This window comes from Hemibagrus wyckioides, linkage group LG14, assembly GCF_019097595.1.
Source record: "Hemibagrus wyckioides isolate EC202008001 linkage group LG14, SWU_Hwy_1.0, whole genome shotgun sequence".
In the NCBI taxonomy this organism is placed as follows: Eukaryota; Metazoa; Chordata; class Actinopteri; order Siluriformes; family Bagridae; genus Hemibagrus; species Hemibagrus wyckioides.
The window spans coordinates 7,441,158-7,463,848 of NC_080723.1; the positions used below are offsets into that span (position 1 = coordinate 7,441,158).

The following is a 22,691-nucleotide window of genomic DNA, read 5'->3' on the forward strand; positions in this document are numbered from 1 at the left end:
TAGGGTTCAATATGACGTTGGTCCACCCTCTGCAGCTATAACAGCTTCAACTCTTCTGGGAAGGCTGTCCACAAGGTTTAGGAGTGTGTTTATGGGAATTTTTGACCATTCTTCCAGAAGCGCATTTGTGAGGTCACACACTGATGTTGGATGAGAAGGCCTGGCTCTCAGTCTCCGCTCTAATTCATCCCAAAGGTGTTCTATCGGGTTGAGGTCAGGACTCTGTACAGGCCAGTCAAGTTCATCCACACCAGACTCTGTCATCCATGTCTTTATGGACCTTGCTTTGTGCACTGGTGCACAGTCATGTTGGAAGAGGAAGGGGCCAGCTCCAAACTGTTCCCACAAAGTTGGGAGCATGGAATTGTCCAAAATGTCTTGGTATGCTGAAGCATTCAGAGTTCCTTTCACTGGAACTAAGGGGCCAAGCCCAGCTCCTGAAAAACAACCCCACACCATAATCCCCCCTCCACCAAACTTTACACTTGGCACAATGCAGTCAGACAAGTACCGTTCTCCTGGCAACCGCCAAACCCAGACTCGTCCATCAGATTGCCAGATGGAGAAGCGCGATTCGTCACTCCAGAGAACGCGTCTCCACTGCTCTAGAGTCCAGTGGCGGCGTGCTTTACACCACTGCATCCGACGCTTTGCATTGCACTTGGTGATGTATGGCTTGGATGCAGCTGCTCGGCCATGGAAACCCATTCCATGAAGCTCTCTGCGCACTGTTCTTGAGCTAATCTGAAGGCCACATGAAGTTTGGAGGTCTGTAGCGATTGACTCTGCAGAAAGTTGGTGACCTCTTCGCACTATGCGCCTCAGCATCCGCTGACCCCGCTCCGTCAGTTTACGTGGCCTACCACTTCGTGGCTGAGTTGCTGTCGTTCCCAAACACTTCCACGTTCTTATAATACAGCTGACAGTTGACTGTGGAATATTTAGGAGCGAGGAAATTTCACGACTGGATTTGTTGCACAGGGGGCATCCTATCACAGTTCCACGCTGGAATTCACTGAGCTCCTGAGAGCGACCCATTCTTTCACAAATGTTTGTAAAAACAGTCTGCATGCCTAGGTGCTTGATTTTATACACCTGTGGCCATGGAAGTGATTGGAACACCTGATTCTGATTATTTGGATGGGTGAGCGAATACTTTTGGCAATATAGTGTATGTCGCAGTGAGCTGCATGCTGTGTTTAATGGCTTTATCCAGTAGGTGACAGTAGTGACCATTTTGCTTAAATCTACAACACAACAATCGAGGAAGAAGGAACAGGATATGACAGTGCGCTCTGCTGTCAAACCTGGGAAGAATCCCAAATATCTCTCTAGTGCACTAGTCAAAGACGATGTAAATCATTGCTTCATACCCTATATAGTGCGCCTTTATAGGGAACAAGGAGGCGTTTGGGATTAAACCAGCGGCTAGTTTCAGTGGTGTAAACATTTCTCCTTTTACAGTGTCCACTTACCTTATGAGCGTCTTTAAGCCGTTTATTTTGGGGGGGACGCTTGAACTGATCGTGTCCGAAAGAAGGCAGTGCCCAAAAGAACAGGGCTGCTTTGTAATTTGTGCCTTTCCGAGCTGCAATGAGTGATGTTGTTGAGAAGACCCTCAGTGCTCTCCCGAGTCTGCTGTCGCTGGATTCTCAGCCTGGAGCCTCCAAACTTTCACCCACCTCCAAATTAGGACACTTGGTCAGAAGCATCACTGAGCTGACATCCAAAAATGTGAGTGTTTACCGTCACATCTCCTTTCCTGACACTGGCAGTGCCTTAGGATTTATTTCGTTCTGTCATAAGCATGTAGCAGTAAAGTGCTAACTCATCATTTTTTTTCAGGAAGAAGAGAAGCTCATCACTAAAGAGCTGGCTGCTATTAAAGAGCAGATATCATCACCTAATACTACAATGGTGAACTTGCTTTATAGCCCTGGTGGCCTGTCTGTGTCTTTAGTATTGTAGCCTTTTTTTGCACTAGATATATGTTAGAATATATATATTTTTCTGTTCAGAGACAAATGAGGGAGCTGATGGTGAGAGCTATGTATTGTGAGATGCTCGGATATGAAGCTTCCTTTGCTTACATCCATGCCATCAAGTTGGCTCAGCAAGGCACAGTACTGGAGAAGAGAGTCGGTATGTTACGCACATTAATATCAGTCAGGATGCTTGATCATGTTCTGTAGCTGATTTTCCACAATATGTGCTTGTTTTCATGTGATCGCAGGTTACCTTGCAGTGTCACTGTTTCTTAATGAGAGTCATGAACTGCTATTACTACTGGTCAATACAGTATTAAAGGTCTGTATGTTTACTCTTTGACAGTTGATTTACATATGATGTTAAAAATGAAATCCTATAACACAACTACAAAAAATGGTTTGAAATGGGTTTAAACATCTGACTCTGGCACTACAAAAAAACTCTAGTCATATTTCGAATTATGATACTGGCTTTGCGATTTCAATTCAGCATATTTGGAACAAAATTTAAATGATGAAAAATGACTGAAAAGACATTTTATTTTTTAATCATAAATTTGCAAAACAATGTGCACTTTTCTGAATATAAAACGAAAAAAAAAAAATTGTATCTGTGTATTCTTTACAGTAGTCAAAATGTACTACAGATTCACCCAGTCTTAAAAAGTCTTAAAAATTAATACATGTATAAATTATCCCAAGCATCTTGATTGAATAAATGAACTGTGAGTCTTGGGGACTTGAAATGGTTGAATGATTGACTAAAACATAATGAGCTGTTTAGAAGAAATAGAGCTCTACTGGCAGCTAAAATGACCAGTTTCCACCTTTGGTGTTGTTTGAAAACTAATGACGAGCTCAGTTTAAGCAAAACATGGTCAGGTATCTGTATAACATAATATGACGGAAATATCCTGCCGAGATACTTGAGGACATTTCTATGACATGTTACAATCTTTTGGTTTGCTAGCTGCGGGCAAAACAGTGGTGTTGCATTTTTTAAAAACCTGTGAGTTATAATATTTTATTGAACCCATTTATCATTTATTATATTTTGCTGGCAGATATATCCAATCTGTATAAACAAATGAATTATTTTAACGCCGGAAGTCTGATATAAAATGAGTCAGAACAGTAGTTTAGTGGTTGAAGATAAACACCTTCAAATTTTAGCTGACTGGAGCATCTCAGAGAGCAGAAATGTGTTTGATCTCACCATTTAATTCAAAGATATTTGTGTTGGAAAAAAATATAATTGTTTTTGTTTTCTTGGAACTTTTCTAAGAAAATATTGACTCTAGTTAGCTAGATAACAACAGACAAATGAAAAGCTATAAAATCCTTGAGTGTCCACTTTCATATGTGTCTACATTAATCACCACTGTAGAGTGTGACATCACAAAGAAATACAATGCTGAAACAGATGCAAATTCCATTTTTTGAGTTTCTGATAAAGAGTTAATGTCTATAAAAGAGCAAAATAATTCACCACTGATAAAGAGGTCTCTAAAAGGTTTTGTATAACTTTTTACAATTTGCAGAATGTTAACATTTAAAGTTAAGTTTCACTTTAATTTTTTAAAGATTTATACTTGTTATCAAAGTACTGAAAATATCTGTGACAAGAATAAATCCGGCTTCTTAAAGCATAACTTGTCATTTACAGGATCTTCAAAGCACCAACCTCATTGAGGTCTGCATGGCTCTGACTGTTGTAAGTCAGATATTTCCCAAAGACATGATCCCATCCATTCTGCCCCTGGTAGAAGAGAAGCTGTCTCATCAAAAGTAAGATCCAGAAATCATCAGATTCACTTAATCTAATGAGAAATGTATTTCTTTGCTCATGTTTGCCATGTGGTCGACTTGTTTTTAGGGAAATCATTAGACGGAAAGCGGTGCTTGCTTTGTACAAATTCTATCTGATCGCGCCAAATCAAGTGCAGCATATTCACAAGAAGTTTCATAAAGCCTTGTGTGACAAAGATCCTGGAGTCATGATGTCCTCTTTACACATCTACCTGCAGATGATAAAGGTCTTCACTACATGCTTCACAGGATTTTCTTCCTCCATCCACATGAATAAAAACACTTAGCTGCATGTGATATAAATTTTCATTAAGAATTTACTTCTGTATATTAGGCAGCAGTTTGTCCCTCACTGTCTGCTGTGTTCTGTGTGCTGCAGTAAGCATGATGGATTATATCTATCTTGTTATCAGGAGAACCCAGACAATTACAAGGAGCTGACAAGCAGCTTTGTGACCATCTTGAGGCAGGTGGTTGGAGGGAAACTGCCTCTGGACTTTAACTACCACAGTGTCCCTGCTCCATGGCTGCAGATCCAACTGCTCCGTATCCTGTCTCTGCTGGGGAAAGAGGACCAGAGGTGCACACTGCATCTGAACAGACACAGTCTAGACACAATACTCATCTCAATTATATAAAAATGTATTTTGTACCACAGTGCCGTTGCAATCTTGATTCTGATTGGCCGAAAATGTTGGTAGTATTTCCATCTGAAAGCTGAAAGTGTCACATTAATGTGCTCATTCTAAAGTTATCATTTCTATAGCAATAAAGGGTCCTGGTAAAAAAAACTCCACATCAGTTTGTGTGTAAATGCTGTAACTGCTTTTTGACATTTTTGAAAGGAGGCTCCTGTGTCACTGCTGTGCAGAAATGTAAATTATCAGACACTGTAAAGTCTGAAAACTTTCTCTTATTTCTATACAACTACATGTAAGAAGTGTGTAATTCCACCGCTACCCCAGCCAACTATCATTTGCCAGCAATTACAATGTTTAATTTATTAATGAAGGATATGTCATGCATTTTTAATGATTTCTAGTTAGATTTAATGTAATGGAACATCCAAGAGACAATATTCTGTTATCGCTTACGTAATAGCCACACTAAGCATCATGCATTTATCAAACTCTCTCTCTCTCTCTCTCTCTCTCTGTCTAACTGTTTCCTTTTCGCTTTCTCTTTCTCTGTGGAAATTTGCATAGCATAGTGACAGTGACAGCTGATACTCATGATTCCTTCCATAAATGTTATAAATAATATATTATAATTATAAACACTTCACCTCATTAACACTTATATGTTTTACTTTGTTTTGTTTTTTAAATCTGCGTATATTTATTCTGAGATTGTGTGAAATTTCTGTTGTACAAGTCCATGTGTAAAGTAAACCGTTGCAATAGAAACCGAAACATATTATAATGAGCACTGTTAGATGCTGCATACCTTCTGACCAATCAGATCAGAGAATTCAGTCATACTGTGGTATAATATGTTTTATTTCTTACACATTGGATTTTATAGTGATGCTTCCGAGGGTTTGTTTTCTAATTGCGCTTGATGTATAATGACACTTTTCACACTCTACACAGCATGAGTGAGCTGATGTACGAGGTCTTAGATGAGTCTCTGCGCCGAGCAGAAATGAACCACAACATAACTTATGGTAAGTTTTCCTCTAAATAAGTATCGTGTTGTAAATTATTATTGATGTGCCGTGCTTTGACTGCCATGTCTTTTCCAGCAATTCTATACGAGTGTGTGAAGGCGATCTATACTGTATACCCTAAAGCTGAGCTGCTAGAAAAATCAGCTAGATGCATTGGAAACTTTGTGCTGTCTCCGAAGATTAACCTGAAGTACCTGGGTAAAGTACATTCCATTTTTTCCCTTCCTCATTCTCTCAAGAGCTTTTAGAAATGTCCAAACCACAAATTGTATGTCAAACACATATAATGTTTTGCTTGTCTTCTCAGTTCAATTCAGTTCAAATTAACTTTGTACAAATTGTACAATATTTTGCTAAAGCATTTATAAGCAATAAAACCTGAACAGAGAACAAATGATAAGATAAAAAAAATACAAATCAAAGAGCCTATAGTCCATAAGATTGGTGTGTTTGTGTGCAAGCAAGCACATGTGAGTTTATGAGTGTGTCAATGATTGGCCGAGTTGTTCCTCTTTTTGTGGCAGGTATTGATGTACCAAGCCACTAATGAAATTTGGGATGAATTTGTTTTCTAATTTAGAATCTCTCTCTCTCTCTCTCTCTCTCTCTCTCTCTCTCTCTCTCTCTGGTTGAATTCAACAGGGTTGAAAGCTTTAACATACGTGGTTCAGTATGATGCCAACCTCGCGCTGCAGCACCAGATGACTATTATAGAGTGTTTGGATCACACAGATCTCATCATCAAGAGAGAGGTCATGGAAGCAAATCTGCTTTGGCTCTGATATAAACCTTACATTAAAAGCTCACATTTGGGGTTATGGTAAAACAGATAAACTCAAAATGCAGCCTTCATTTTTATATTAGTAAATTAACACTTTTTTCCTTTCAGAGAAAACACATGCATGCTAACATGCTCACAGTCAAAGAATTTGTTTCCTCCACCAAAATGAGAACCTTATTCAAATGTCAGTAGGCAAAAGGGTGTTGTTATATTTGATCTGTCACATGAGCATCTGCTGAATTTGTACGTCACAACTGGTGGTACAGCAGGTCTATAAACAAGGGGATACATTTGTTTGGGCTTGTTGGGATTAGCAGCTGAAATGCTAAGAAATTGTAGCACATGGATGTTCAACTAATATTTGTATAGCTGTTTACCAATTTTTTTTGCTCCTTTTCAAAGATCTGGGTAAGCAACTCGAGCAAGGCAGAGGGAATGGCGAAGAATGATCTTTTAATTCTTAACCCTAAGTGAATAGTTTATGGCTAGAAATAACCCAATTCCAAGTTATGTTTTGGTTAGTAGTGCTGCTTCATTGTAATACTTTTGTCAGTGCTCAAACCTGTGAGACTATGCGACTATGTTTAAGGGACACAGTGGCTTGGTGGTTAGCACAGTTGCCTCAGTTGGCTGAGGGTTTGATTCCTGCCTTTGCCCTGTGTGTGTGGAGTTTTCATGCTTCAGGTTCCTTCAGGTTCCTCTGGCTACTTCAGTTTCCTCCTCCAGTAAAAGACAAGTGTTGTAGGCTGATTGGCATCTCTTAATTGTTCATAGTGTGTGAATGGGTGTGTGTGTGTGTATGCCCTGCGATAGACTGGCATCCAGGGTAAACCTGCCTTGTGCCCTGAGTGATAGGCTCCAAGTTCCCCACAACCCAGTAGGATGTAGAGAATGGATGAATGGAGACTATGTTCTCTATAAATTTGTCATTAACTTGTCATTTTGTAAGTTCAGACTAGAACAAATCTATGAAATCTCTTTCTGACCTACTGGAGCTAGTCTCTGATCTAATGAGTTTAATTTGGGGTGTGGGGTATGTGTGGATCTTTTCCTTATTTTCTTCCTAATTTATTCATAGATGCTCCAGTCACTAATCTGACATGAGAGATACCAACCAGAGAGGGTGAACTTTTAAACCGCTGACAGGTGTGACAAACTCAGAGCAAAGCCCACTTCTTTATGCATGACATCCTTGATTGGCCAGTGTCACTGTGATTGGTAGAGGAGAGAATATGCCACCCTGAGACCCTTTGCTGTCCATCATATCCATCATATGGATTTGAACTCACAATCTTCAGATTATAGGGAAATCATGCTGCTGTGCTTTTCAGGAACCTGTTTGTCTAAGTAGTTATTATGCATGCGTGAGATTGGATAAGCTTCAATTGGCGTGAGATTGGATAAGTGCATCATAAGCAATGATGATTAAATTTTAGCCTTTGATTGTGTCCACAACACTTTGTCCTCTCAGTACTAAACCAAATCAATGTCCACTGATTAAAAGTAGCACCATAAAAACTCACCAGTTCTATTTTAAGCTGCTTTAGCATGTCATAATACAGCTGGAATCAAAAGTGCAGTGCTTCCTGACTCTCTCTTCCCTGTTTACCCTGTACTCTTCCTCCTTCTTTTTTCCCTCAGACCTTAGAGCTGCTCTTCAGGATCACGAATGCTCAGAACGTTACTGTGATCGTGGAGAAAATGTTGGGATTCCTCCGGCTTTGTAACGATAACTACACCATCATTGATCTTGTGGGAAAAGTGGCTGAGCTAGCTGAAAAATATCCTTTTATCATTGCAAGACGTTCCATTTTATGAGTAGATTATTTTTGAAAGATTATGTTCATCCATTACATGTACAGTGTCCTGAATTATATTCATGAAAATGAGCAAACATTTAAATGTAAAATTAATAACTTGCAATAACTGAGATTTTAAGCTCAAAATTATATACAGTGAGGGAAAAAATTATTTGATCCCCTGCTGATTTTGTACGTTTGCCCACTGACAAAGAAATGATCAGTCTGTAATTTTAATGGTAGGTTTATCTGAACAGTGAGAGACAGAATAACAACAAAAAAATCCAGAAAAACACATTTCAAAAAAGTTATACATTGATTTGCATTTTATTGAGTGAAATAAGTATTTGACCCCTTTGCAAAACATGACTTAGTACTTGGTGGCAAACCCTTGTTGGCAATCACAGACGTCAGACATTTCTTGTAGTTGGCCACCAGGTTTGCACACATCTCACATCTCAAGGAATTTGGGCCCACTCCTCTTTGCAGATCCTCTCCAAGTCATTAAGGTTTTGTGGCTGACCCTTCAGCTCCCTCCACAGATTTTCTATGGGATTAAGGTCTGGAGACTGGCTAGGCCACTACAGGACCTTAATGTGCTTCTTTTTGAACCACTCCTTTGTTGCCTTGGCTGTCTGTTTTGGGTCATTGTCAGGCTGGAATATCCATCCACGACCCATTTTCAATGCCCTGGCTGAGGGAAGGAGGTACTCACTCAAGATTTGACGGTACATGGCTCCGTCCATCGTCCCTTTGATGCAGTGCAGTTGTCCTGTCCCCTTAGCAGAAAAACACCCCCAAAGCATAATGTTTCCACTTCCATGTTTGACGGTGGGGATGGTCTTCTTGGAGTCATAGGCAGCATTCCTCCTCCTCCAAACACGGTGAGTTGAGTTGATGCCAAACCACAACACTTTCACCTTTCACCCAGTTCTCCTCTGATTCATTCAGATGTTCACTGGCAAACTTCAGATGAGCCTGTACATGTGCTTTCTTTAGCAGGGGGACCTTGCGGGTGCTATTTCAGTCTATAAGACTGAAATCCAGTCTATAGTAGTGTACACTCCATAGTGTGTTACCAATTGTTTTCTTGGTGACTACGGTCCCAGCTGCCTTGAGATCATTGACAAAATCCTCCAGTGTAATTCTGGGCTGATTCCTCGCCGTTCTCATGATCATTGAAACTCCATGAGGGGAGATCTTGCATGGAGCCCCAGACCGAGGAAGATTGACAGTCCTTTTGTGTTTCTTCCATTTGGGAATAATCGCACCAACTGTTGTCACCTTCTCACCAAGCTGCTTGGCGATGGTCTTGTAGCTCATTCCAGCCTTGTGTAGGTCTACAATCTTGTCCCTGACATCCATGGACAGCTCTTTGGTCTTGCCCATGATGGAGAGTTTGGAATCTGATTGATTGCTTCCTTCTGTGGACAGGTGTCTTTCAGATTAAGAGCACTCCCCGAGAGTGCTCCTACTGTAATCTCAGCTCCTTACCTGTATAAAAGACACCTGGGAGCCAGAAATCTTTCTGATTGATAGGGGATCAAATACTTATTTCACTCATTAAAATGCAAATCAATGTATAACTTTTCTGAAATGCATTTTTCTGGATTTTTTTTGTTGTTATTCTGTCTCTCACTGTTCAGATAAACCTAGCATTAAAATTACAGAATGATCATTTCTTTGTCAGTGGGCAAACATACAAAATCAACAGGGGATCAAATAATTTTTTCCCTCACTGTAGATGTTGTATAGTTGCAAAACACATTTCAAAATTGTTGCCACTCTTGCAATTAATATTTTATGATGCTTGCCATGGTGAGAATAAATCTCACCTCTTAATCTCTTTTTCTCAGGTATTCTCTAAGGTTTTGTCTGTCCTATAAATATATTCCATTGAAACAACTATAAAGCTCCTAGGGACTGAGAGTAAATGAAAAAAAAAAATTTTTTTCAAGAATGAGAATTTTTTTTGTATTCATTTAATAATTTTGTAAAAAAAAAACAGAGATTTTTTTAACAGTGAAAAATAGTTTCTCCTATCAATTGGAAAATTGTATTTCTTTTATATTTTTAGGCTTTTTACATTTATTTCATACAATAATCTTTAGCTGCCCTTAATTTTGCAGGACGATGTAAATGTTGTTAAATATATGTTCTATTATATCTTAGTGTGTATAGAAGGTGATATTTATAGGTTACAGATGACGTGTGTTTATGTTCCTATAAAAATGCTATACGTATGCTCCAGACAATGAGTGGTTCATTCAGACTATGAATGCAGTGTTCTCTCTGGGTGGTGACCTCATGCAGCCAGATATTCCCAACAACTTTCTCAGGCTGCTCGCAGAGGGTAAAACTAAATTTTAGGGTAAAACACTAAATTTTAGAAGCTCATTTTTGGGACTAAAACAAGGTGAAAAGCAATCAGATTTGACTTTGTGTTTCAGGTTCAGATTTTGAGGAGGACGACCGACATCTTAAGCTCTATGCAGTTGATTCGTATCTGGCACTGCTGAAGGGTGACTGTTCTCACCTACCCCAGTGCTTCTTGCAAGTCATCAGCTGGGTGGGAATGCACACACACACACACACACACACACTGATACTGCTTATATTGCTATTAGAAATGGCATGACACTACTTTTTTTTTTTTCCAATACCAATCGAAACCTTTAATATCAACTGATATCAGTAGCCTACCAACATTTATTTTTCTTTAAAAAAAAATACTAAAAATATTTACAGTTGTTTTCACTGAAGGAAAAAAGGTTGCTAAAACCCTGTCACAAAGCTGATTCATTTTTAATTCAGTTAAACTCTTCATATAAAAATAAAAAACTGAGTTTAAATACAATTAAAACAATCCTGCTTAATCAGTCCCTTGCATGACCCACTTTAACCTGCTTTGTATAGTTGTGTTTTCATATTTCAGGCTATATTTGTTTCATTTGAATTTAATCAAATGTGGGTTTTTTTCCTTTCTTTGAGTATTTGGCCCATATGATATTGGCCTGAATACAGTCCTGTGTGTCAGTGTCCCAAAAAATTTGGGCCAAAGGTTTGGGGACAGCTGACCATCACACCAATACATGTTTTTTCCAGCAAACAATTATCTAGAATGTCTTTGTATACTGTAACATTTCAGTTTTCCCTCCTTGGAACTAAGAGACCCAAACCTGTTGCATGACAATGCCTCTGTGCACAAAGCGAGTTCCATGAAGACATGGTGTGTTAAGTTTTGAGTGGAAGAACTCAAGTGTCCTGCACAAAGCCTTGACCTCAACCCTACTAAACCCCTTTGTAATGAACTGGAACACTGACTGTACCACAGACCTCCTCACCCAACATCAGTGTCTGATCTCATTAATGCTCTTGTATCATGCTCTGCTATGCACTTGTGTAATGGTCAGTTGTTCATATACGTTTGGCAAAAGAAAGAAAAACATGCTGCCTGAGGGGAATATGTTTTCTGTTTTCACAAATTTTTCAGGGTTTGATGGAAATACATATGACAGATATTAGAAATAAAAAAGTCTGTGCCACCTTCATGAGGTGTAATGATGTGTATTATATGCCATGTTCTCTAGCATTTCTCTCTCTCTGTCTCTCTCTGTCTCTCTCTCTCTCTCTCTCTCTCTTATTAGCCAACTAAAGAATCTATGAAGAACACGTTCATATCAAAATCCTATGTATAGTAATACGTACTATGTATAGTGAAGAATTTTGACTCATATGAAGACTCAGATTTTGAAATTGATTTTCAGAGTAGTTTTGATTAATCCATTTTTTCCTGTTCTCTTATCAGGTGCTTGGAGAGTACTCAAGCATGAGAGAAGGCCTGGACCAGCGTGTGGTGATGGTACTCCTGAAGAAGCTGTTGGAGCAGAGAGGAGTGTGCTCAGAGACCAGGAGCTGGGTGCTATGTGCCCTCACTAAGGTGTGTCAGAGCTCTGGATCTACAGAGCTGGTACTGGAGCTGGCAGAGAGCTTTGCCTTGTCCCTGGACACGGTGCTGCGCCAGCAGGCTTATGAGCTGCAGTGTCTCAGCCAGGACTCACAGATCCACGCTCGGGTACTGCTCCAATCCTGGGACAGCACACAGGTGAGGAACTGCTATTAAAATGCAATTAGCAGCTTTATACAAGTAGCTCCAGGTCCATTTTTCCGCATTTAATCATATTTTGTTATTCAGTTTACTCTTTGGCTAATTTATTTGTTTAATATCATGCTTTGTTTATTTTTCAATTTCCTTTTGCTCAGCTTTATATTTCCTATCAAATGCATTTAATGTTATATCCTTTTATCTTTTTATTTTTTATATAGAACATTTCTGTATTCTGTTTTACTTAATGTTTGTTACATTTTTTTATAATTTGTATGTGTGTTTGTGAACCAGGTGGACTCCTCTCTCTCGTTTTTGGATGGGTTTGTATCTGAAGCTCTAGCTGCAGGTGCTGCTCCTTATAAACCTCCTCATCAGAGACAGGAAGAGCTGTGTCAGCAGAGATGTACTGCCATGTTCAGAACCTTATTTTTCATGATTGCCGTCTTGCCTAAGTTTGCTGTATTGCACTATAGGAAAAGTGTGAACAAATTTAGTCTTGCTGAATAGAACTATATAGAAGCTGTAGAAAAAGTAATAAAAGTACCCAAACCTATATGAATATGATGTGTTTGAATACTGTGAAGAATTTGTTGATTGACAACAAGATTTTGTTTATTTTGTTTTTCTCTCTAGCTCTGAGTTTGGAGCCGTATGGACTGTCTCTGCCTGTGAGTGTGTCCTCCTGTGCACTCACAGAAAGGCAGTCCCCGACTGTGCTCTCCTTAAGCTCTGGCCTCTCTGGTAACAGCATGGAACCAGCCCTTAGGATAGGGTGAGTATGGACTTCCAAAGACGTAGAGACTTTTAACTTAGCTTGTGCTTCATTTTGTATTTCTGTAGTCTATATTATTATTAAATCATGTTCATTGTCACATTACACTTACACAGGTGTACAGTGTACAAATCCTGGGTTCCTTGTGATGAAGTGTTATTTGTTTGCAGAGCAAGCACACTTGTGCTGGAGGGTGTGAAGAGAGTGTGGGGGAAGGAGGGTTATCTGCCTCAGAAAGAAGTTTTAGAATCCTCAGCAGTAGTAGACAAGCTGAATAGTGTACTTCAGTCATCCAACAAGGAAGTGACTACACACGATTCCCAGTTTGAGCCCGAACTCGAGCCTGAAACTGAGCCTCCACATGTAGACCAGGAGAAGCAGCAGCTGGCATCATCTCTATTTGTTGGACTGGGCTCACAAAACTGCACATCTCTGGTGGGTGTACTATAAATGAAAACACTTTTTGTACCAGACAGTAAGGCATGGCTCAGTAAATTCACAGCTATCCTGCATTTCCACTGCCAAGTAATTTGCATCATTACTACAGTGTTGAATTTTGATTTGTTAAAAGCTGTCAATTAATTTTGTTAAAAGTAGGGCTCTGACAGTTGTGCCAGGAAGTGCAAGCAGGTTTATATTAATATTGTATCAATATTTTATAATTTATAATATGTAGTAGTAAGTGTGCAGCTGTTCTCAGAGGGCATAAAGCTGTAATTTTTCACTTTCTAACAAAAGTCATTGTTTGCAGCTGATAACTTGTTTTATAGATGTCTAGAAAAAATTTAACTAAATTTAACTAATGATTAAAAGCGTAATATGTGCTATATTTGAATAATAATCTTTGGGAAATTGCTGTGGTATTATTATGTGTTATGTGCTAAGGCTGAACTGCCACCTTTGGACTTGCGACAGCGTCTACACTGGTACAGTTTTAATTATAAATCAATATGTGGCCTGTTACCTAATTATTTGTCATCCATTAAAAATGCACAATACAGTATTCGCTCAAAGGTTATAAATGAACTGCTTCTTCTCTGTTAGAGTCGAGCTGGGAAAAGACGCTTTTAACTTTAATTCCTCATCAATGAGGAACTACTTAGAGGAACACTTCAAACTCACTCTGCTCCCTTCACTTATTGAATTTTTGGAGCTTGTAAATAACTTGGAGTATAGTCATGTTGGACGCTGTTTCTGCTATAATTGTTTATTACTGTGTATTTGTATTTCCGATTTCTTTTGAGATATTTTCATAGTTTTTCCCCCTCTCTTTGGGTGGTTTTAATACATTAATTACTGTAGTGACTTTTCTCTTAAAAAGAGATTGAAGTGTGTTGATATTTTGGTTAAATAAATGTTACTAACTAACAAACTAAATAAATTAGAGGAATAAAACATTTTAGAAAAAACATATCACTCTGTCATAATAATATATTGACAATAACAGCAAATGCCATTGTGTTTTATTCCTTACTCATTGTTGTTCTCTCTGAGTCAGTTGGAGAAAATTGAAGCTCCAGCACCTCGATTCAGACGAAAACACCGGCAGCACGAGTCAGCATCATCATCATTGAGCACCAGCGAGGGATCTACAAATTCTTCCCACTCTTCCCGGTGCAGGACTGACAACTTATACGATGGCTTGCTTGAAGAGGAGCCAATTGCACACGTTCAGAACTCAAACCACACCCTGAAGTCCATTACATTTAACGGCTGTAATACGCCACAGACATGCGCAACCATTTCGCCCAACAGTTTGGATGAAAATGAAGCTGACACTGTTGATATGCAGAAGATCAGACCTTTAGCAAATGATGCATCAGTTGTGCCTCAAAACGGATGTTCTGACATCACTGTTCTACAGTTACCATCGGAACTGGAAGACCTGCCTCACTCTAACATTATCAGCTTGACCTCTGACCCCCACCTGTCCATCTCTTGCTGCCGTGTCTACAAAGACGATGCTCTACTGCTTGTGCTGTTCATCTGTAACACCACAGAGATGCCAATCCACAATGTCACTGTCGAACTGAGCTGTGAGGAGCTGGAGGTAAGCTGTGATAGTGACTTGATTCAAATTATATAAAGATATTAAGTGTTTATTTTACAATTTTCCCACATCTACTAAATCAGACCATGCGTTTTCAATTATTGTAGTCCCACTATCCTGTTAGATTCTCTTCAATTTTCTGGATATAAAATTTTAAGAATTTATTGTTGCATTCACACATACAGTGATTTTATTGCTGCAAGTCTGTAACATGAAGTCACCGGTAGCTGTTCCTGTTGTGTACCTGTGCTTTTTAAGTATTATTTAGAGACTGGCACACACTGATATGGTCCAGCAGTTAGTTTTCTTGTAAAATCTATGTATGTAAAAATGCCTTTACAATACTTATTTCATCAGTAACTTTTAACGATTCATCAGATCATTCAATAAGAGATTTTTTTTTTTTTACCTTAAAGTAAATTATGATTTCCTGCATTTTATGAAATTTGAGACAAATTGACCAAATATAAAGATAAATATATTCATTTTTACAAAATCAACTCCTTGAAGATGTCGAGTCTAAGAGGAAATGTGATGGAGTGTCTGGACAGTAGGGATTCATCAGTGTGTCATTACACTTTGCTGATGGAGAAACCTCACATACAAGTGACCTTCAGAGGATCGGTGTTGTACCAAACACAGTCTGGATATTCAGACACTCTACTGTTCTCTGGCAAACTCTCCACTGCGGACTTCATAAGGTATAACCTGCACTCGCAAGACTAGTGCTTTAAATTTTTAGAACATTCTCTCAATGGTCCTCATTTATCATGCTGGATATGAGTACTAAGAGTCTTTAAATTTACACACAAAAAGACTAATTCATATAACCCTCGATTTGATTGATTTCACTTATAGAATTAGTGAGCTTTTACATCTGGAATAATTGTTAAGCTGTCAAGTTTCAGTATTTTAGCAATGTCCTTACCCTGAGTGACTTATACAAGTGTCTCTGTTAAAAACACATCCCCATGCTAGTTCACTAGGTCAGGGACTAAGCATTCCATCAAGAACATTTTGATAACAAGTTGTTTTATTTTCTTGCCATTAATTCTGAAAATCTGAAATTAAAGAAAGTGAGCCAATATCAAAACAAATGCCTCAGCTGACACAACATTTTGTGCTCGCTTAATATTATTAATATATATTATTAAATATTACAATTAGCATAGACGTTAGTCTGCCTTTCAGACTACCCTCATTGTTCATTTTATGTTCCAAGCTGTTAATGCATTTGACCTTTTATGGGATTTTGTGGGTGTCAATACATGCAAATGCACTTGCACATGAGTAGAAGGAATCAGCATTTCTGAAAGTTTTGCAAATCCAGTGGAAAATTGTATTTCATTTTGGCTTGCAAAATCATTTACATACAAGAAACAACTGAATATAATTTTAGAATATAATGAAATATTAACTAAGGGAGATGGTGGCTTAGTGTTTAGCATGTTTGCTTCACACATTTTGTGTTTGAGGTTCAATTTCCTCCTCTGCCCTGACTGCATTGAATTTCTCACCATGCTTCAGAGGTTTCCTCAGGGTACTCCGGTTTCCTCCATCCGTCCACCAGTGATCTGCATTAGTACGAAAAAAATCAGCATTTCTGAAACTTTTGTAATCACGGCAGAAAATTTTTCTTTGTTTTGCCTTTTACAAACATTTACAGAATTTTTGATGTTGATGGTTAATGGATGAAATTTAAACCATTTAATCAAAGTGTTTTGTATGAATGATCCTTCCATTCATCCACCCAACCTCTACACCTCTTATCCTACTTGGTTATGGGGAACCTTGGTTATGGGTGCCAATCAATTACAGGGTGCATTCATACACACACACACACACTATTGACGATTTTAGAGATGGCAGTCAGCCTAGACTGCATCTCTTTGGACTGAGGCGGAAGCTGGACTACCCAAAGGAAATCCCCAAAGCATGGGGAGAAACTGCAAACTACACACACACACACAGGGCGGAAATCAAATTCAGTGTGCTAAACACCAAGCCACCTTTACCCCCTGTATGAATGCTCACTGTGCAAATTTTGATTAGATACAATATTTGTTTTTCATATTTAATGAACTGGTGGAAAATATTTATAATTCTTTGAGTAAATAAAGTGCTTTTCCATTAGGCCGCTGATGCTGAGCACAGAGGAGTATGGGAAATTATGGCTATCCTTCTCTAATGATGTGAAGCAGAACCTGAAACCTCTGACAGGTTCTAGAGGTCCTCTCATAACCTCTTTTAATGCTCTTCAGGAAAGCCTTCGACTACACACAGTGCACATTATTGGTAAGCTGAGTTCATTACTTGGTTAACTGATTTTTAACAGAAGATGATTTCCTCATCTTAAAAAAACACAGGATGGTTTATGTCAGTTCTAGTTGTGTATTTGTGTATTTCTTTTAATACATTTTTTAAATAGTGTACAGTATTTTCTGGTGTGTAATGACTGTATCTTCAGGGTCAGAGGGCATTGCGGCCTGTCGTCTGCTGAGTGGCGCCCCCTGCCTGATGCACTGTCGTGTACACGGCATCTCTCTGGCTGTTTGGCTGCGTTCTCCTTTACCTGCTTTCCCTGACTGTCTCCTCTACCACTGCCAGAGAGTCCTGCAAGACCCCTGAGCTTCAACAACTGCATCAATCATCTACTGAAACGTTTTACAATCTTTCTGCTAACCGAGTATGATTGAAGATTAGGAATGAAAAGCCTGTGTGTGGATGTGATCAGATCTTCCTTGAAGATATGACTGACTGTAAAGCAATATATGTCAACTTTTTTTTTTTAAACTCCTTTATAATCCTAATGTTTTTTTTTCTACTTGAACCCAATTCCTGAGCTAAGGTGATGTCACACTAAAGGTGTATATGAAAAAATATATAAATATATATTTATTGGTTTTCCTATCTTAAATCTTTAAATGTTTTTCTTTTTCTTCCACATTTGAACAGACATGTTTAATATTCATATGTTTAATTTGTTACTGTTTAAATACAGCAGTATTTGTTATAAAAGACAATTAATGAAGGAGCCACGTCTATATTTTATAAAACACTGTGTATGCAAGTGAGTTATGTTACTGTTTAACTTTTTTGTAATAACTGTTAAACAGTGAAGGAGTACTTGAGAAAACATACATGAGTACATTTACTAAAGCAGGCAAGTTTCATATGCAAAAAACATGTTTATATTGTGAATAACTTCCCTAATGAGTTCCAAATATACTTTTCAGTATTAATCAGAAAGTTTTTATATTTGTCTTGCATCTAAAAGAAACACTAGGAGAAAGCATGCTATAACTTGAGCCAAATATTCATTTATACTTTTAGATAAATGAGAAACCTGAAAGTTCTAAAACTGTATACCATAATAACACCTGTGAGAAAATAGTTTTGTGCCTTGATGAGAAAAGTGAGGAAAGTGTTTAACACAAATATGTTTCCAAAAGAAATGAAATGAAATATTTGCTTTAGTTCAATTAATTATTTACTTATTTTAAGCTACTGAGTTGATAATCATGTTACCTTAATTGTTTAGTTTTCCAATTTCTCATTAACGTTGATCCGCATTTTGCTACAAATTATTGAGACACATTTAGTCAAACTGAAGTAATGAGGCTGCAGCATTTTCATAATTATTTCAACCCCCCCTGCATTTGAATGATGTCGTCCCAATCCAGAGGCTTCTTATTGTTTGTCTGGGCTCAGGTTGCGTGGTATGAACCTCATGGCCAGACCCTGTGTCCCCTCCTCTACTGGTTGCTGTGAGAGGTTGTTGGTTTGTCTGATGGTGCTGACGGTGCAGCCAGGCTGAGTACACACTGTGTACCGTGACAGAACCGTCACCAGTATGGCTTTCATCATCACCATAGCTATGTGCTTCCCCACACAGGCACGTGGCCCACAACCAAACGGCTGGAAGAAACGACTCGGCACCTGTGAGTGCAGATCAGTCACATCAGATCAATTTTTCACAAATAAATTCAAAACAACATGCTGAGGTTACTGCGATGAGAATTGTTTAGCATCACTTAATGTACTGTTTATTGATGCATATTTATACAAAGAAAAAAGAAATGAGAAAAGTAATTTAAACTTAATTTATCTCATGCAATATTCCCTTCCACTTTTAATTTGCCCACATAAATGCAGCCTACTTCCCACTTACGTTGTTATCAAAGTTTTCCAAAGTGAATTCATTGGCTTTTGGAAAGAACTCTGTGCTCTTGTGCATCCGTCCAATGTTCAGAATAATGTTTGTCCCTTTGGCCACTTGGTAGCCTTCAATGCAGTCATCTTCTAGCGCTCGCCTCATGATGAAGTCCACCACAGGATGGAACCGCATAGACTCCTTTATAAAACTCTCCATCACTGACAACTTCTGCAGGTCAGCCGGCTCCACCTCCCGTCCACCTGGAAACACAGGTAGTATTGATGTTTTTTTTAATCATAAGTTGTATACAATTTTTTTTATTTTTAATTGAGTAAAGAAGGTTGAAGGAGGGATGTGGCTACAGAATTTAAATTACTTGTGAAATTTTTGTACTTCCCAGCTAAAGAAATACCGTCCATTGAAAGAGTTACCTAGGACATTGTGCATCTCCTTCAGTATACATTGCTCCATGGCTGGCTTCTGCTTCAACAGCACCAGCATGAAGAACAGACTGATGGACAGAGTGTCCGGTGCTGCTATCACCATCTCCAACACACACTGCCTTACATCATCTTCTGACATCTCTCCATGATTCTGGTGGAGATAAGTAAACAATTAATGTTGTGGAACATAAAGGAAACACATTAGTTACTGTTTTTAAATTCATAATAACAGATTTAAACAGTCTTTCTGTAGAAGTTACAGCTTATCAAGTTACAGAGAATCCCATGAAAAGGCTTTCCAGTGTCTGAAATTTGAATGTTACAAAGTCCTGACACTGGAGATTTTACATAAATCATCACAAATCATCATTTATAGAGTCCCTAGGCATCCTCTGCATTCCAGGGACTTTAACATAGCACGGTGGTCATACCAGACTGCAAAAGACTAAAATATATGCTACATAAAAATATTACAGAAACCTTCACCGTACCAACAATTACACGCATTATTAATCTGGTTATGTGGAGTGTCTGCTGTACAAGCATATAACTGTAACTTGTTATTATAGAGTAAATCATGTGTTGGATCAAGCGCATTGATTTAATAATCTGCAACTTGTCTTACAAATGCAACAGCTGTCAGAGCTGCTGTTAAAGAAGATGAAATCAACACTTTTCAGTGAGAATTAGTCTTTAATCTGGGTACACAATAAGTAAATTTATAACACATACAAACCTGAGCAAATATCAACTCAGCTGCAAAGTCATTCTCATCCAGTTTTTCACTGACATTGATGATATTACGCTTCTGCTCCACAAGCCTCCCTATCTCCTCCTGCAGCTCCTTTCTACAAAACAATGGCTTGGGTTAGAATGTAGCACTCCAAACAAGGAAATTAATGTAATAAACAAGTTTTGTATTTTTGTGGTGAACTGACGCTGCTTGCTGATGTTTTTTATACACCCAGTCCAGTTGGAAATAAATGTCTGGCTGAATGAGCACTCTTTGCCAAGTGTCAAAGTATTTATGGATCTTCAGTAGCAAGTCTTTCTCTGCCGACAGAGAGGAGATATTGAAATTTTGAAATTATAAATATATATATATATACAAAATACAAAATCGTAGCATTGTGTGTGTATAAATATTTACACACACAATGGTGTAAATATTAATATTAATGCTGTAAATATTAATGCTGTAAATATCAAATATTAATAGCATTGTGTGTGTATATATATATATATATATACACACAATGCGACGATTTTGTATTTTGTAGTTGTGAACATTAACAGGTGTACCGTTGATAGGAATTTGGAGGAAGAGTCTGTTGGAGATGTCAACCACTACACAGCGCAGGAAGTTCAGAGTATCCACATGGGCTGAGGAGTCCGTGAAATCACTTAGGACATTCAAGTGCTTATTGGTGGCACTTACACACACACCCACTGTCCTCTGCAGACCAGGACCTGATAAGGCTGTACCAAAAGCATTCACACATACACAACTGTGAACAATATTTATAGAAAAGTTTCTTCAGAACAATTTATTCAGGAAAATGATTTACCTTTAGCAAAATAAGTGCGTAGTTTTTTCCAAAGCTGGACATTGCTGTTAAAGATAATGCCTTGTTCATCCATACCGATGCACCTCAATCCACGTCTACTAGCAAATCTAGCAATGTAGTTACTGCTTTTCAGAACATGGTACACAGCAGATGCCCTAAAAAATACAGTCAGTTTGTATTTGGGGTTCCACATGAATTACATTCATACACATAGCATAATAAATCTAAATATTTTTTTAGATGTTTGAAGAAGCTCACTTGCTTAGAATGAGTGTCTCCTCTCCCTGTATCCAAACCCGAGTCATACACCCATATTTATTATTGTAATAATTGCTGGCGGTACCAATACCCATCCACAAAAACCTAGAATAGCTTAGAATGGGACCAAGACCCAGTAACCAGTAGGGACCTGGGAGAAAATGGTAAATTAGCAAGTTTTATTTTATATTAAATATGTTTTCACCAGAACTGACACTGAATGATATAAATATTCAGTGTCAGAAACTTTATTAATGGAAACAGGTTATAACTCGCCTGGTAAGGTGGATTTGTTTCCTCTGTTGTAGGCTATAAGTGAAATCATCAAAACAAGCAAAAGTAATCCTGATATAACTCCGAATCTGCTACCCTCCACTGCAGCGATGACTTCAGACATGGTCTGTAACTCCAACCTGACACTTTGTGAAGATTCACTTAAACCACCTGAGCCAAACAACTCCTCACACTATGGAAAAATAACAACAGTTCAATAAAAGTTAGACTGAGAATCACATCCAAATCCTTTGAATCTGGTGAAACTTTGTGTCTCTTCATGCTTATATTAATGTACACTGCCTTGACAGTGGACTGATGGCCCTTGAAAAAAGGGGGATTTGAAGGGATTTGGCTGGCAGCTTTCCAAGTCCTTCAAATCAAAGCTGTTGTGTTACTGTAATAGTCAAAACAACCTTTGAAGTGGATGCCTTGTTTGAATGGAGTAGGTTTCATGCCAAAGTGTTTGATAAAAAGACAGATGTTTTTACCAAAATAATAAAGATTTCTTCATCATCTTCACTTGCAGAAGTCATTTCAATGAAAAAAATTTTAGCTCAGCCTTCTATATTCTCATTACATGACAATTCTTCTGTAAATTGTAATTTAGTAAGCTGATACAAAAACTATGATATAAGTAGATATTTATACTCACATTATTCTGTTAGAGGAAAGTTGAAGAGTTCTCTGCAGAAGGTTTTCTGCTTCTCTGCACTGCCTGAGGTGAGTCTGGCTGAAGTTTACTGCTTCTCCTCATTTTAAACCTGATCAGTTTTTTATCAATCTTTTTTCAGTTCTCAAAAAAGGCTTGCAAGCCTTTTAAATCTGTCTGTTGCTTAGATACAAGCCTTACTTGTGCATCTGAAGAGCCATTGTAAATTCAGTCTTCTTTTTTTGCCAGATTTGAACAAAATCCACATAAAAAAAGAAAAGAGGGAAGAACAGTCACACGCAATGTACTCTTTTTTACTCTTATTTTTATTTTATTTATTTATTTATTTGTATTTTAATTTGTCT

At 38.2% G+C, this 22,691-nt stretch overlaps 2 protein-coding genes across 3 annotated transcripts; one reads left to right on the forward strand and one right to left on the reverse strand.

Moving 5' to 3' along the window:
- The first annotated feature begins 1,389 nt into the window (after nt 1-1,389).
- Nucleotides 1,390-18,007, forward strand: ap4e1 (adaptor related protein complex 4 subunit epsilon 1). The gene is made up of 21 exons (XM_058408191.1): nt 1,390-1,734; nt 1,846-1,917; nt 2,019-2,142; nt 2,234-2,307; nt 3,655-3,776; nt 3,865-4,024; nt 4,211-4,377; nt 5,390-5,463; nt 5,542-5,664; nt 6,109-6,218; nt 7,889-8,028; nt 10,287-10,399; nt 10,497-10,615; nt 11,855-12,151; nt 12,446-12,557; nt 12,788-12,926; nt 13,097-13,361; nt 14,425-14,976; nt 15,487-15,677; nt 17,111-17,271; nt 17,444-18,007. The coding sequence occupies exons 1-21, from the start codon at nt 1,594-1,596 to the stop codon at nt 17,602-17,604; spliced, it is 3,417 nt and encodes a 1,138-aa protein (XP_058264174.1). The 5' UTR covers nt 1,390-1,593; the 3' UTR covers nt 17,605-18,007.
- A 493-nt stretch (nt 18,008-18,500) lies between these two features.
- LOC131364822 (brain aromatase) lies at nt 18,501-22,483 on the reverse strand. Of its 2 annotated transcripts, XM_058408220.1 has the most exons (10): nt 22,330-22,483; nt 21,678-21,867; nt 21,402-21,552; nt 21,144-21,298; nt 20,878-21,054; nt 20,514-20,628; nt 20,312-20,423; nt 19,564-19,726; nt 19,148-19,392; nt 18,501-18,915 (listed from the first exon to the last, which is right to left on the reverse strand). In XM_058408220.1, the coding sequence occupies exons 2-10, from the start codon at nt 21,796-21,798 to the stop codon at nt 18,667-18,669; spliced, it is 1,488 nt and encodes a 495-aa protein (XP_058264203.1). In that variant the 5' UTR covers nt 21,799-21,867; nt 22,330-22,483; the 3' UTR covers nt 18,501-18,666. The 2 variants fall into 2 exon arrangements, with proteins under 2 accessions (XP_058264203.1, XP_058264202.1); XM_058408219.1 differs by lacking the exon at nt 22,330-22,483 and having other exon boundaries at nt 21,678-21,998.
- Between the last annotated feature and the right edge of the window lie 208 nt (nt 22,484-22,691).